Below are 13560 nucleotides of genomic sequence, written 5' to 3'. Positions count from 1 at the left end.
TTACTACCTTGAGGACTGTTTCTCTAATTTTCTCATCTTTTCTCTCCTGTTTTCAGTCTGTCTTTTTGCTCTGCCCTCAGAGATTTCTTCAGCTTCACATTTCACCCCATCTGTCGGTTTTTTTTATTTCTCCTATCATGTTTCCAAGAGTTCCTTTTGTTTCTGAACAGTCCTTCTGTATTTTAATAGTATCCTCTGTTTGTTTTATGCTTCCCTGGTGGCTCATACAGTAAAGAATCTGCCTGCAATGCAGGAGACCCAGTTCAGTCCTTGGGTTGGGAAGATACCCAGGAGAAGGAAATGGCTACCCATTCCAGTATTCTTGCCTGGAGAATTCCATGGACAGAGGAGCCTGGTGGGCTACAGTTCATGGGATCGCAGAGTCAGACATGACTGAGCAACAACCATTTTGACATTTTTTTTTTAAAGTTTCATGCAGGCAGTATTTTCTCTACTCTGATAATATTAAGTTTTCTCCTCTCTACATAGATTTTCTTCTGTATACAGTTTTCCTCTTCTCTTTTTTTGGTCACCACCTTTCATATTAGAAGCTTTCCTCAGATATTTGATAACTTGTGGCTGTTGGCCTACATTTAAAAGTAGGTGACCAAAAACCTATGTTGGATGTGTGTGTATATGTTTGGGGCCTGACGTCTGTGAGTTGTGAGCTTCATGATAGGGTGGCATCCCAGTGTTGTTAAGTCTTTCTTCTTAACTTCGTGTTTGTTGGTCAGGTTCCCCAGAGAAAAGCTTTACTATCTCCTGCATATAAGTAAAGACCTGTGAGCCAACCAACGGAAGGAGACTGGAGTTTAGTACCTCACCTCAGCAATGCCTGGTGTCGAGCAGTCAAGAAACCCTCTATCAGAAAATAAACCAACGTTTTTCTGTCCTCGTAGGGGAGATTAGTGTCCATTCACAGAGTGAGGAGGGGATCTACTTGCTTTTCAAAGAGCCTTCAGTCAGCCTTCCTTATCTTCAGCCCCTCCTTTCCCTCTTCCTTCTAGGGTGCTTTAGATTCTGAGCCTCTTAAGGACCTTGTGGCATGAATCAAGCTGTCCCTGCCTCCACCTCATGAGTTGGCCTTCTGAGGTCTTCCAGGTTCCTTACCTTTCACCCACCTGTTTCCAGCCTCCAAAACTCTTACTATTACTTCCTTTCCCATTCTTCTCTGCTGGTGTGATTATGCCTATAAAAACAAAATCAGTTTCATGAAGCTTAGTTGGAAATTCGGGAAGGAACAAAATTATATGTACATGTTCAGTTAGCATATAATCATTGATAAGTGGAATGACATGATACTTGAGTTTTAGGAGAAGTAATGTCTGTTCACTTTTGTAAATTTTGTTGTTGTTCTTTTAATACCTAATTACAGAGGGTTTTTTTTTTTTCACTTGCTCATCCAAGTCCTTAACACATGCATTTTGACATAATTTCTCAGAATTCTGATACCTATTTTTGTTGTCTAGTAGTAAACTAGACATTCTTAATAAAATTGTCAAGACCATTGTGATTTGACCATTGAACGTAAAAAAAAAAAACAAATTCAGTCTAACTAATGAAGGAGGAAAATCAATCTAAAATAATAATGAAATGTCTTAAGATTTGGAATTTACAAGTATTTCTTTTAAAGTGGAAAAAACATGTTGGTTTTGACTATGAGAATGTTAATTTTTATGGAGGGTTTTAAGTAAAGAGCTGGGTGAAAGGATGATTGTTGGCAGTATTGTTGTAAATTAACTTTCTTGTAACAGGCAAATTTGAAAACCTAAATAGTAATAAGGAATTTATTAAATTATGTAATTTTTACCATTATACAGTCATTAAAACCATTAAAGTACTATTAATGATATGAAGAGATATTTAGAATGGATTTGAAAGATTCTGTAATAGTGCTATAAAAATTGAGTGTATATATGCATCTTTAAAAACACATGGATCTACTGCAAAAATATTAAGTGATTAGCTCTGAGTGGTAGGAATATAAGTGATTTTTTTCTATATTGGTGTATCTGAATTTTCTAAATTTACAGTGAGAGGAACCATTATGTGGAATGATTAGCATAGAAAGAGGATTATTTGTTAGGTTAGTTTGTTATATTTACCTTATAGAATACTCAGAGAAGAGGACATACTAATTGTTTCAAATATTAGAAGAGCTTTCCATTGATACAAGATATTCTGAATAATTTACAGTTTTGGTTCTCCAACCTTGGTGTCGGGGAACATGTCCTTGGGTCCATCAGAGGTTCTGACTTTATAAACAGGCACCCTATGTAATTCCATTGGAGGTAATCTGTGGACCACATTTTGAGAACCAAGTAAAACTAAGTAAGATGTATAGTGGCCAAAAAACGATTGATAAGGAAGGACTTCCTCACTGTCCGAAGGGGAAGCTCGTGACTTTAGCCTCTGCCTTTAGTAGGTATCTTTCCCCCAAGCTTTATAGTCAGACATCTAATTGCCTTGTAGACAGCTCTGCAGATTCAGACGTCACATCCGTTCCATCGTTTTCCACTGCTGCCCCAGCTGCTTCCGCCTATAAGCTGCTGTTTGTGTTCTCTATTTGGCACAGGTCACCCATTTCCACCCACATGTGAACTACGTGGGTCGTCTTTGATTTCTCTCTCACTTCCTTCCATCAGTCATTCATAAATCCCTTTCTGGTCTGCCTCCTGAATTTTCATTAAGTCACTTATATTATTTCCATCCCTAATACAACTAGTGCCTAATTGCTGGCCTTCACTTTTACTACTATATATAGACTTTCTCAGGTGGTCTCACCTCTACTTTTTTCTTCCTCTGAAATAAGTATCTTTCACACTACCATTCAAGTAAAGTGACCTGTCTAAAATGCAAGCCTCACTATGATATTCAGGAGTTCAAAAGCCCTTCAGTGTTTTCTCCAGTCTCACAATAAAATGCAAATTCTTTAATGTAACTTGTATAAGATTTCATGACTAGCCCATCTGGCCCCTGCCTGTTATTCCATCTCTCCACACTTCCTACTTCCTATAGTAACACACTTTTATATAGTAGTACTAACTGCTGGTCATCCCTCTCTACCACATACAGACATTGCTGTTTCTCTTTGCTTTTGCCAGTGTCACCCTGTGTGTGAAGCTCTGTGCCTCCCCTCTGCAATTGATAAGAACATACCTTTCTCGTTCTTTTTTTTTTTTTAACTCACATGCTTTGTTTCACACTCACATCCTTCCCTGGCGGCCTCCCCTCCTCCTGCTTTGGGCAGGGTGACTCTCCTCACTGTGTCCATTGTTCTCTTTGCAGGCTTCATTACTTCATTGAAGTATATTTATTTGTGGTCTTTTCCCCATTCCTTCATACACATGCCTCAGTAATTTCTTTTAAGGGCAGAAACCTATGTCTTTCTCATTTCTGTAGTTTCAGTTCTAGTGTTGTTCTGGCACACATATCCCCAGTAGTTGAGTTAAGTCACTCAGTTGAATGACTCATGGACTGAGTCGACCTCATGGACTGTAGCACACCAGGCCTCCCTGTCCATCACCAACTCCCGGAGTTTGCTCAAAGGCATGTCTATCGAGTCGGTGATGCCATCCAACCATCTCATCCTCTGTTGTCCCCTTCTCCTCCTACCTTCCATCTTTCCCAGCATCAGGGTCTTTTCCAATGAGTCAGCCCTTCACATCAGGTGGCCAAAGTATTGGTGCTTCAGCGTCAGTCCTTCCAATGAATATTCAGGACTGATCTCCTTTAGGACTAACTAGTTTGATCTCCTTGCAATTCAAGGAAAGAGTATGATCACATGACCTTCATTAAATTCCCCATTTAACTGTTTACCAAATGGACAAATAAAATTGCTACCCCCAAACACATTCAAGCTCAGGAACCATAAATACTATACTATTTGATAGATATGTATGACTTAAGAGCCCTTTTAACCTGGGTGTTGACTTATTAAAATTGCCTTCTTTGTGCCTAGGAGAAAACTGGTTTCTCAGATTCTCTCAATTCTGCCCCAAGAGGAAGATAAATCCTTAAAATATCAACTATTACCAGTTAAGTGCTGCAAGGGGATAGAAATTTTCAGTTTGTACTTCCTCATGAATGAAAGGCATACTTGTAATAAGTTTATAAGAGAAAAATATGCTTTATACTGTAAGATGTGTATTTGTTTTAGACTTAGTAGCTAAGCTTCACCCAAGTTTGGGAACAATTATTCTTTAGAACATGGCTTAATTTAACACATGATACTCTGAAGAATTTTACATTCCTTCAAAGCTAGCTTATCTCTTGACCTTGGGTAAGTTGCTTAATCTCTTTGAGCACTTCATGTTTCTGTCTCTCAGTGGGGAGAGAATATGGGGATAACTCTTACTCTAACCCAGTCTGATTTCTTCAAAGAGCAAATGAGAAATTGAATATGAAAGCAGGTGGGAAAATGTAAAGCACCATACAAATAAAGTGGTATTTAGTGTTCATAAAAAGTCTGTGTTACATATTTTGATATTACATTAAAGCAAAAAAAAAAAAACAAAAAAAATTTTTGATTTTCTTCATTTGGGGGGAGTTTAAAAGTGGGGGGCATGGGAAGTATTTGTAGTGTGTTTTTTTTTTTTATTTCCAAAAAGAATATTAAGTTTAATGTTAGTTCCTTCCACACCATTGGAATACTTAACCTAGCAGAAGGGTCATCCTTTTGCTGCTAGAAAGTTGCTTCATATTAAACATGAATACTCCCAAGGAGGCATCTGTGATGGTAATTTGTTTCCATGTTCAACACCATAGGTATCTATGCCAGCAGCTCACGCAACATCATCTGCTCCCACCGTAACTTTAGTGCAGCTGCCCAACGGGCAGACAGTGCAAGTCCATGGAGTTATTCAGGCGGCCCAGCCATCAGTTATTCAGTCTCCACAAGTCCAGACAGTTCAGGTATGTGTATGAAAAGTTCTGCATCTACTTTCATAACTGTCGTTTATAGCCATATTTCTCTTCCTTTCATTATGAAAATAGGAACATGTCTAGTTTAGAGTTTTATTTTATAGTAATTATGGAATATGCTGCATCTGTATAGTCACCTTAAGTATAGGAACATATATACACAGAACAGACAATAAAAAACTGTTTCGTAAACTGGAGGAAAAATGAATTGATTGGGAAAATCATAAACTATATGGGATAAAGTGGAAATGTTGGAAGAGACTATAAGGGTACCTCAGGGAAATAAGATGCAAAATAATAACTTTGTAATTATTTTCTAAACATGCTGTTGGAAAAAATAACCCTTGTCAAAAATTAATAACCTTACCTAAGGTATTATTTGAATTTAAAGAAAAACAAGTATGTTTAGGAGTCTTAAGTTAGAGTATATACAACTTCAAAATGATACCTTCAGAAAGTGTACCTTAAGAATCAGGGATTTTTCCATGCATGTTATCTTATTCTTTGAAGAGATTGTTCCTTTAATTTGGATCCAAGGGGAATAAAGGCATATAAACCTCTACTTAACTGTAGAGAACCTAGGGCAGTATACATCTTTGCAATGAGCTTATTGGGGAAGGAAAAAAAGAAAGACTTGAACGTTCATTCAAGTAGGCCATAACCCCAGCCTCCCATTTCATATTTTTTGCTTCACAGTCTTCCTGTAAGGACTTAAAAAGACTTTTCTCCGGAACTCAGGTGAGTCCTAGGTCCTATTTTTAGAAAGGAAGGTGAGAAATTATTCTTTATATCTTTTTCCCTTCTCTCTAAACATGGATCTCAAGTTTGAATAAAAATCTTAGATATCTTCTAGGTCTAGGCCAAACTTGTTACCTATCCAGCCCTTTATCTGTTACTTAGTTTCCCTATTTACATCCTTCTCCCCTCCTCCAAATGGCAGTCTGTCATTACTTCAACTCTTTGAGAGAAAGGAGGCAATCTCCAGAGGTAACCAGTTTATAATCAGGGATAATTGCTAAAATATTCTTCCCTGAGGTGAACCAGAATACCTTTCTAAAAGTGTTACCTAGTGGTCCCAATTCTATCCTCAGAAACAAGTTAAGCAAACTTAACTCCTTTTCCTATTGGACTGCTTCCCTTTCCCTATCTCCCACATCCTTCCCATTAAAAAAAACGTCCAGACCAAGTAAATGCCTGTGTTTCTTCTATAATTGGCATTGTTTTGTTTCCTCTTCACCATCCATGTCGTCATCTTGTGGGTGAGAGCTGTTTTCTCTCTTTTTTTCCTTGAGTACAGTAGCCAAATTGATTGATACTTGTAGAGGGGAGAAGTCCCTTGTCTTCTATTAATGTCATCAAAGAATATACTAGATGTTAACTCCACCTCAGCTTCATTTGATCTCTGTGCTTTTCGTTTGCTTGGACATTTAGGGCAGGGCTAGAGGGAGAAAGAAGAATGAATGTGTTTATATAAGTAAAATCATCAAGTTATAATATTGAAAAGGAATTTGTTGTTACTAAATAGATGGTATAGTCCAGGTAAAGACTGAAGAATTTGAGATTTCTATAGAACCACACTGACTGAACAATAGTCTCCTATCTTTTATCTCAGTTTTTATTTCATTGAATGCTCCCTAACTGTTGTTCATATGATGTATGCCATTACTAATTCCCTGCTCGTACCTTCCTCTTGATGATAGTGGAAAGAACCTGACCTCCTAGTCAGGAGACCTAGATTCCAGATCTCACATTAACCTTTACTTTTTCTTTTTCACTTACGGTAGGAGGTCTTTCTATAAAGAACACACAAAAATTACCACAAAATTTGCTAACATTATAAACATCGGTTTTAATAAATGATGTTTAATTGTTGATTGTATTCTTAATTTTAACCTTTACTTTGTGGTAAAAGTAATAATAATGACCATTAACTTGTAGAAATGTGTGAGCTGTGCTTATAATTAGAAACCTGAATTCTACAAACAGAAACACAAACAGTATTTTTATTTTAAAGGCCCTAAACCATGGAGAAGCTATTAAACTTCAGTGGTCATTTCAGCTGGTTAACAGTGATTAGAGTTAATCATTAGAGAATGGTTTATAACAGAAGAGGTGATCAAACAGGGGGAGAACTGATTCCTCAAACTCTTGATGGAAGAATATTAGTATCCTAGAGCAGCATTTCTGAAATATATAAGGTGCATTTCTCTTGATGTGAGAATAAGATATTAAGATTTCTATTTATCTTTTTTCATCTCAGAGGATTAGAAGCTAAGCTTTACTAATATTTCATATTCATCAGTGCCCTAACTTACCCCTTATGTATATGTGTAAGTCAGATCTCACAGATTATATAAAAATTCCCACAAAAATACTGGGAGTCACACAAATGTATAGAAGTTAACAGTATCATCCTCACTTTTCATTTGTTAATTTTGGATGCATTTTTAATACAATGCAGTTAAAACATTTCATAGGATTTATGGATTATGTTACCTTAAATTATTACATTCATTCCTTCAACGAATTTTTATTGATCACATGCTATGTGCCAGTCACTGTTCTAGGTGCTGTGAAAGACAGCAGTGAACAAATAATACTTCTCTATTCTCATGAAGATCACATTTGAGCGAAGAGAGACAATGAAAAAATAAAATATGTCAGGTGAGGATAAGTGCTGGGAAGATAATTAAAGCAGGGGAAAGGGATAGAGAATGATGTGGAGGGAAGGGTATTTTATTTTATGTAGAGTGGTCAGGGAACACAAACAGCAGCAAACTAGAAAGCAGTGAAGGAGGCTAAGCCATACAAATAAAAGCAAGTCCAGATGCCCAAAAGTGAGAGTATGCTTTACATACCAGAGAATGGCAACACAACATGGCCTGATTAGAGTGAGCAAGAGGGATTGTAGTTGGCACTGAAATTTTTGATATAGCCTTTACAATACTTTATAGTGTGATGGGAACAACAATAAAAATCTTTTGTGCAAGATATCCAATAGTTATCATATAGCAAATATTTGAGTTGCTGAACAAACATAAGGATGTTACTTGTTTGTTTTTACATAAGACAAGTGTTCCAAAGTTGCTGATCTTTGTAATGATGGCAAGCAAGAGATGACCGATAAAGGATATGTTAAGTAACAGACATTTTTGAAAAAAAGAAATTATTTTCAACTATCTTTTCTGAGAGAAGGTGACATTTTAACAGTGTATGAGAGAATACCTGCATTTTGAAAGGAAATTGTGCTTTGGACAGAATATTTTGAATATAGAAGTTTGGAAATGTTCCCATACTGTTTTTTAACTGAAAACAGTATAAATTTGTCACCTAGAAACTCAAATATATATACTTTTAAAACTCTGGAAATAGAGTTTTCCAAACTGTTCAGAAGTGTTCCAGAGTTTCAGTAGGTGTTGAACTTATTTGTTAAAATATAAAAGCTTGTATTAGCATGTAATAACTGACCAAGAGTCAGGGAGATGAAAATATACTAGTAAATCTCATCAAAAGTTTGTGCAATTGATAGATGAAAGTAAAAAAAAAAAAAGATTGGTTTACTTAGTAAGCCTGGCCACACAGCACTTACTCCTATATCCACATGTCATGAGCTTTTTTCAGCAGTTGCAGGTGTCAGATCACATTTCAGAAAGTCCAGGCTTAGAATCAGATTTTTGAGTCACTGTTATAAAATAGTAAATGGTTTCTTAATGAACCTCATTAAAGCACATCACTCTTGTTGCTATGAAATATTAAGAAATTTACAGATGTATTTTAATACTTGACTTTCTAAAAATTAATTTGTTTTATGATACAGATAACACTTAAAACTTGCAAATAAATGTATGTGTTTATGTCAAATTTTTTTTATTTATAAGGGAGATCTGCAGATCAAAACAGTTTGGAGAGTGCTGCCCTAGACTCTTGTTAAACTCCTTGACCCAGTGAATAAACAACTAACTATACCTAAACCTGAGCCTGGACTGTACTCCAGGAAAGTGCTCAAGTTTTCAGGGGACCATGTCTAGTTTGAGAAAACATCTAATACAACCATTTTTAAAATTTTGTGCTAGTCACCATATATTTTATTTTGACATTTCAAATAACATCAAAATAGGGAGTTTTTTCCTTCTCATAAACAGGAGGTATGAGTTTTTAACAAACTTTGTTTTAACAAATAAAAAGAATATTGAGAAATACAGATCTAAAACTTCACAGGTTCAGTGATGGGTTTGGCTTTTTAAAAATTTCTTGACCTATAAGTGGCCATGATTAAAGTCCTATTTAAGGAACTCAGGAAGGGATTAATAATAGAGGTGGAGACCAGAGGAAGGGGCTCTGCAATTGGAATGTGATGGTAGTCTTTGATACTTACAAGTGGGATATAGTTTTTCATGTTATTTTTAATAACCTATTAAATATGTGTTGAACTGTTGTTATTAAAAAGGATTTTAATGGTCTTAGAAATGAGGGTTTAGTGGTTTGGGGGGTTTTGGTTTTTTGTTTGGTTTTGGTTTGGTGGGGTATGGTGTTGGGGGTTGGGGGGTTGTTTGGTTTTTGGTAGATAGTCCATAGGAATTGGCTTCATATTCATAATTCTAAGTTCTGTCTGGATAGTGTTCCACCAAAGAGGAAATACTACATTTGTTAAGTAGTATTTAATAGTTCTGAATTCCTTTTACATTTAAAAAATTGCAGTACATGTCACTTATACATGGAATCTTAAAAATACAACAAACTAGTGAATATATTAAAAAAGAAACAGATTTCACAGATACAGAGAACAAATTAGTGGTTACCTGTGGGAATAGGGATGAGGAAAGCGGCAATATAGGAGTAGGGGACTAAGAGGTACAAACTATTATGTATAAAATAAGCTATAAGAATTTATTTTGCAACACAGGGAATATAGCCAATATTTATAACTGTAAATGGAATATAGCCTTTAAAAATTGTGACTCACTATTCTGTATACCTATAAATTAGATTGACAGCATACTTCAATTTTTTTTTTAAATTGCAGTCGTAGAGTATAAGTTAGTTCCTTTTGTGTGAACTGACAAATTGTTTCGGGTAAGAGGAATGGGAGACTTTGTTTTACTGGGAGCAATAGATGCATTGAGTTTGGGGGAAAAATTAAAGGCCATATATTTAAAAAGCAATATTAATTTGTTTCATTTCAAAATTGTCCTATGGGTGGTTTATGTAGCATGCTTTAAAATTGTTATTTTAATGACTTCCAACTTGGAAGAGTGTGCTTAAGTCATTATCCTTGAAAGAAGGTTGTAAGAATGAGAGTTAAGCAAAAAAAGACAGAATGATAGAGAAACTAAGGTCCTGAAAAACATTAATGAGGGTAAACATTTGTCAGGTTATTCACTTTGAGTTCAATCTTGTTATCCCTTGAAATTCTGATTCTCTGCTAAGGCCTTTTTACAGCTCCTCATTAGCTCTACGTCTTTGAGAAGGTCTGTGTAGAGACTCTACTGAGTGAGCTAGAGAACAGCAGCTACAGATGAGTGGGGAAGTGTTCTGGGTGCGCCTTTGGCAGTAACTATAGTGTTGTTACTCTACCATGAATCAGAGGCCTATAGGACTATACTTGGTTTACTTTAAAATGTTTTAAGGGGCACATACATTACTTTATTGTAGATCTATTTTGTGAAACATTACTAGATTAAACAAACTTCATTTTAAAGTGAGTGTGTATCACAAAGCCCTCTGAATACAACTGCCTGCTCTCCAGAACCCTTAGGCTCGGACCACGTACTTGATTTCTCAAGTTTCTCTTAAATGTGTTCGTTCTTACTGCCTTTGCCATAAATTTTGATAAGGCGCTATCCCACATACACCCTTTTGCCTTGGTTAAATTTAATTCTCACTCCGACAGCAGCATGCTCACCTAGGTTAGGAGAGAGCAGGAGGCTTCTGCTGTTTAGCCTAGGGAAAGTTGGCAGTGTAAATCTGACAGACTAGCTTACCTAAATGACTAAAGTTCTAGTCTAAAAATGGTCTGAAAATGCTTCTGGGTTGCTGCTTCTGACAAAATTGGTTTGAGATTGGAACCAGCAGGATTTTGATGCTAGTATGGACGTCTAAATTTGAGGTGTCAACTGTTGACAGTGGCTTCACTACCTCATAGCTTTGTGACTTGGGTGATTTACTTAAATTCTTTGTGCCTCAGTTATTCCATCTATAAATTGGACATATTAATGGTACTTATCTAGCACCTAAAGTTAGTGTATTTTAGTGAGTACTGAGTAATGTAATATATGTATGTGCTTTAACATAGCATCTGCCACATAGTAAGTTCTCAGTAAATGCTAGTTGCTGTTATTATTATCCCACATAAAATCTGTATTCACTTTACCTTTGTTCCTTCTCAATCCAAGCATACTTTCCAGAAATACACAGTTCTTTACCTTGAAGTTTTGCTTAATAAAAATTGTGGATTGCCAGCTTTGAAACATGTCTGTATGTAGCAGAGGACTTCTTCCAGAATTGCTAGAAACAGCCATCTGGAACGTGGTTGAAAGATCACCGATCTTATTTGTACAATTGTAAATATACTCAAAAGTATTTCCACATTAGTTAAAGGAAAATATTTGTACAATCAGTAGACTGATAGCTAGATTTTTAGTCACTTATTCTTTCCTTCATGTCAGAACTTTATTTTATTTGGTAGTTTTGTTCTAACTGTAAGAAAACAACTGACAAGTGATACTGATACACTCAGTGTTGATTATAAGAAGTCCTGAAAGAGAGTAGGCTGAATTTGGATACCACAAAAGTTTGGTTTTGACAAAGAAATTTTAAGTTCTCTGAATTCTGTAGGATGGGGAAAAAAGGGAGAGGAAAGGGATGGTGTGATTGTCTCCCATAAAAACTGATTTTCTACTAAAGCATGTATAACGTTGATACATGCCCTTTTGTATTTGATCTTTTCTTAAAATTCATAAAAATTTTATGGGAACTAAATTTGATTATCATGATAAAGTTCTTCTTTATTTTCAGATTTCAACTATTGCAGAAAGTGAAGATTCACAGGAGTCAGTGGATAGTGTAACCGATTCCCAAAAACGAAGAGAAATTCTTTCAAGGAGGCCTTCCTACAGGTATGGAATTGAATAGTTAAAAGAATTTAGGATCAGAAGTATAAAAGAGTACCCCTATGTAGTTACAGATGAAGAGATGTCAGAAGGCCAATTAGATACTCAATTCAGGACCATACAAAGCATGTCTTTTCATCTTGAGTTGCTTCTCTCAAATAAGTTGAAGCTTGTCATACAGAATAAGAGCACTTCTTAATCTGAACATGTTGTGTCTGACTCTTCATGACCCCATCGACTATAGCCCGCCAGTCTCCTCTGTCCATGGGATTTTCCAAGCAAGAATATTGGAATGTATAGCCATTTCCTTTTCCCAGGGATCCTCCTGACCCAGGGATCGAACCAGGTCTCCTGCATTGCAGGCAGATTCTTTACCATCTGAGCCACCAGGGAAGCCTTACTCTGAACAGTCCTGGATAAAGACTGATGATTTTTTTTTTCTTCTGTTTTTGTAGACTGTGCTACATGCTGCTTTTCTGTTTAAAAGATTGAAATACATTTGATAAGGTTATAGCATTTTCTGGTTATAAGTCAGTTCTGAGACTGTACCACGTACTTCATAACATATTTCTTATTCCATGGTACTTAGCATGATAACTGCTTGTTAATTTAATAGTTGCTTAGGGTGATGTTTGGTGATATTCACTAATTTTAGGGGCACCTTACTACAGTTTTATGTTCAACTACAAAAGCTTCCTAATCCATACCTTGCTTCCAAGATGGACCAAAACTGTTTTTAGTACTACATAGAATTTGGAGCCATATTAAATATCTCCAGGAAGAGCAATTCCACAAATCTTTAAGCTTAATTCATAGTTTAATAAACTTCAAGCTTATTCTTCCCTTCTTTAGCCTACGTTATTTCTATTTATATATACTATTTTTTAAAGGAATGTTATAATTTTTTTTTCCATTTTCTTGGCTACTAAGCTAGCCCTTTTCTCTATCCTCACAATTAAATTAGGGATTCTAAAGACATACCATTAAATTGAGAATTAAGAATTCTGTGTTACCAAGTATGTGTTGTATTTATTTATACTCAGAATTCTCAAAATCTAGCTAGTTTTATCTTTTAACTTTGAAATATATCTAGTGTTACTATGTAAGACATTTGATCCTGAAGCAAATTCAACTTGATAGTAAGAAACAAGCTACATGGCTTCTCTGTATAAGTTCTAGGCAAACCCTAGCTGTAACCTTAATGATACATGAGTTTTATGTTGGGAAAAAATCTTTTTTTTTTTTTGCCTTATTGGCACCACACATGTGTAAAGAAGGGTCTCTTCCCTTATAATCAAACCTCCATAGTGGAGTATGCCATTATTTTGCTTTTAGTTTATGAACTCTCAAAACCTAGCCTGTATGTCTTAATTTGATTATAACAAGATCTGTATCAAAATTCTTAGGATATTTTTGTGAAGTTGGAGAAATGGGAATTAAATAATACATGCTGGGTTTTTACTGGAACAGCCCAGCTTTATGGTGATCAGTTTTTACCCGGAGGAAGTCCTTGAAGAATTCTCACTTA

The 13560-nt window shown here is 35.8% G+C and overlaps 1 protein-coding gene across 8 annotated transcripts in view; it reads left to right on the top strand.

The window, feature by feature from the left end:
* CREB1 (cAMP responsive element binding protein 1) overlaps positions 1-13560 on the top strand; it is a 54880-nt gene that overhangs the window by 20345 nt on the left and 20975 nt on the right. For 3 of the 8 annotated variants that reach the window (XM_043446032.1, XM_043446029.1, XM_043446028.1), the window contains 3 exons: positions 4768-4914; positions 5620-5661; positions 11938-12038. In XM_043446032.1, the coding sequence (XP_043301967.1) occupies positions 4774-4914; positions 5620-5661; positions 11938-12038 (284 nt within the window). In that variant the 5' untranslated portion in view covers positions 4768-4773. Of the gene's footprint in view, positions 1-4767; positions 4915-5619; positions 5662-7478; positions 7588-11937; positions 12039-13560 lie in introns of those variants that run through there. The other 5 variants (XM_043446031.1, XM_043446030.1, XM_043446033.1 and 2 more) reach the window with 3 other exon arrangements.

This window comes from Cervus canadensis, chromosome 24 (assembly GCF_019320065.1).
Source record: "Cervus canadensis isolate Bull #8, Minnesota chromosome 24, ASM1932006v1, whole genome shotgun sequence".
In the NCBI taxonomy this organism is placed as follows: domain Eukaryota; kingdom Metazoa; phylum Chordata; class Mammalia; order Artiodactyla; family Cervidae; genus Cervus; species Cervus canadensis.
The sequence above is the reverse complement of the archived record's forward strand: the minus strand, read 5'-3'. Positions and strand labels throughout refer to the sequence as shown.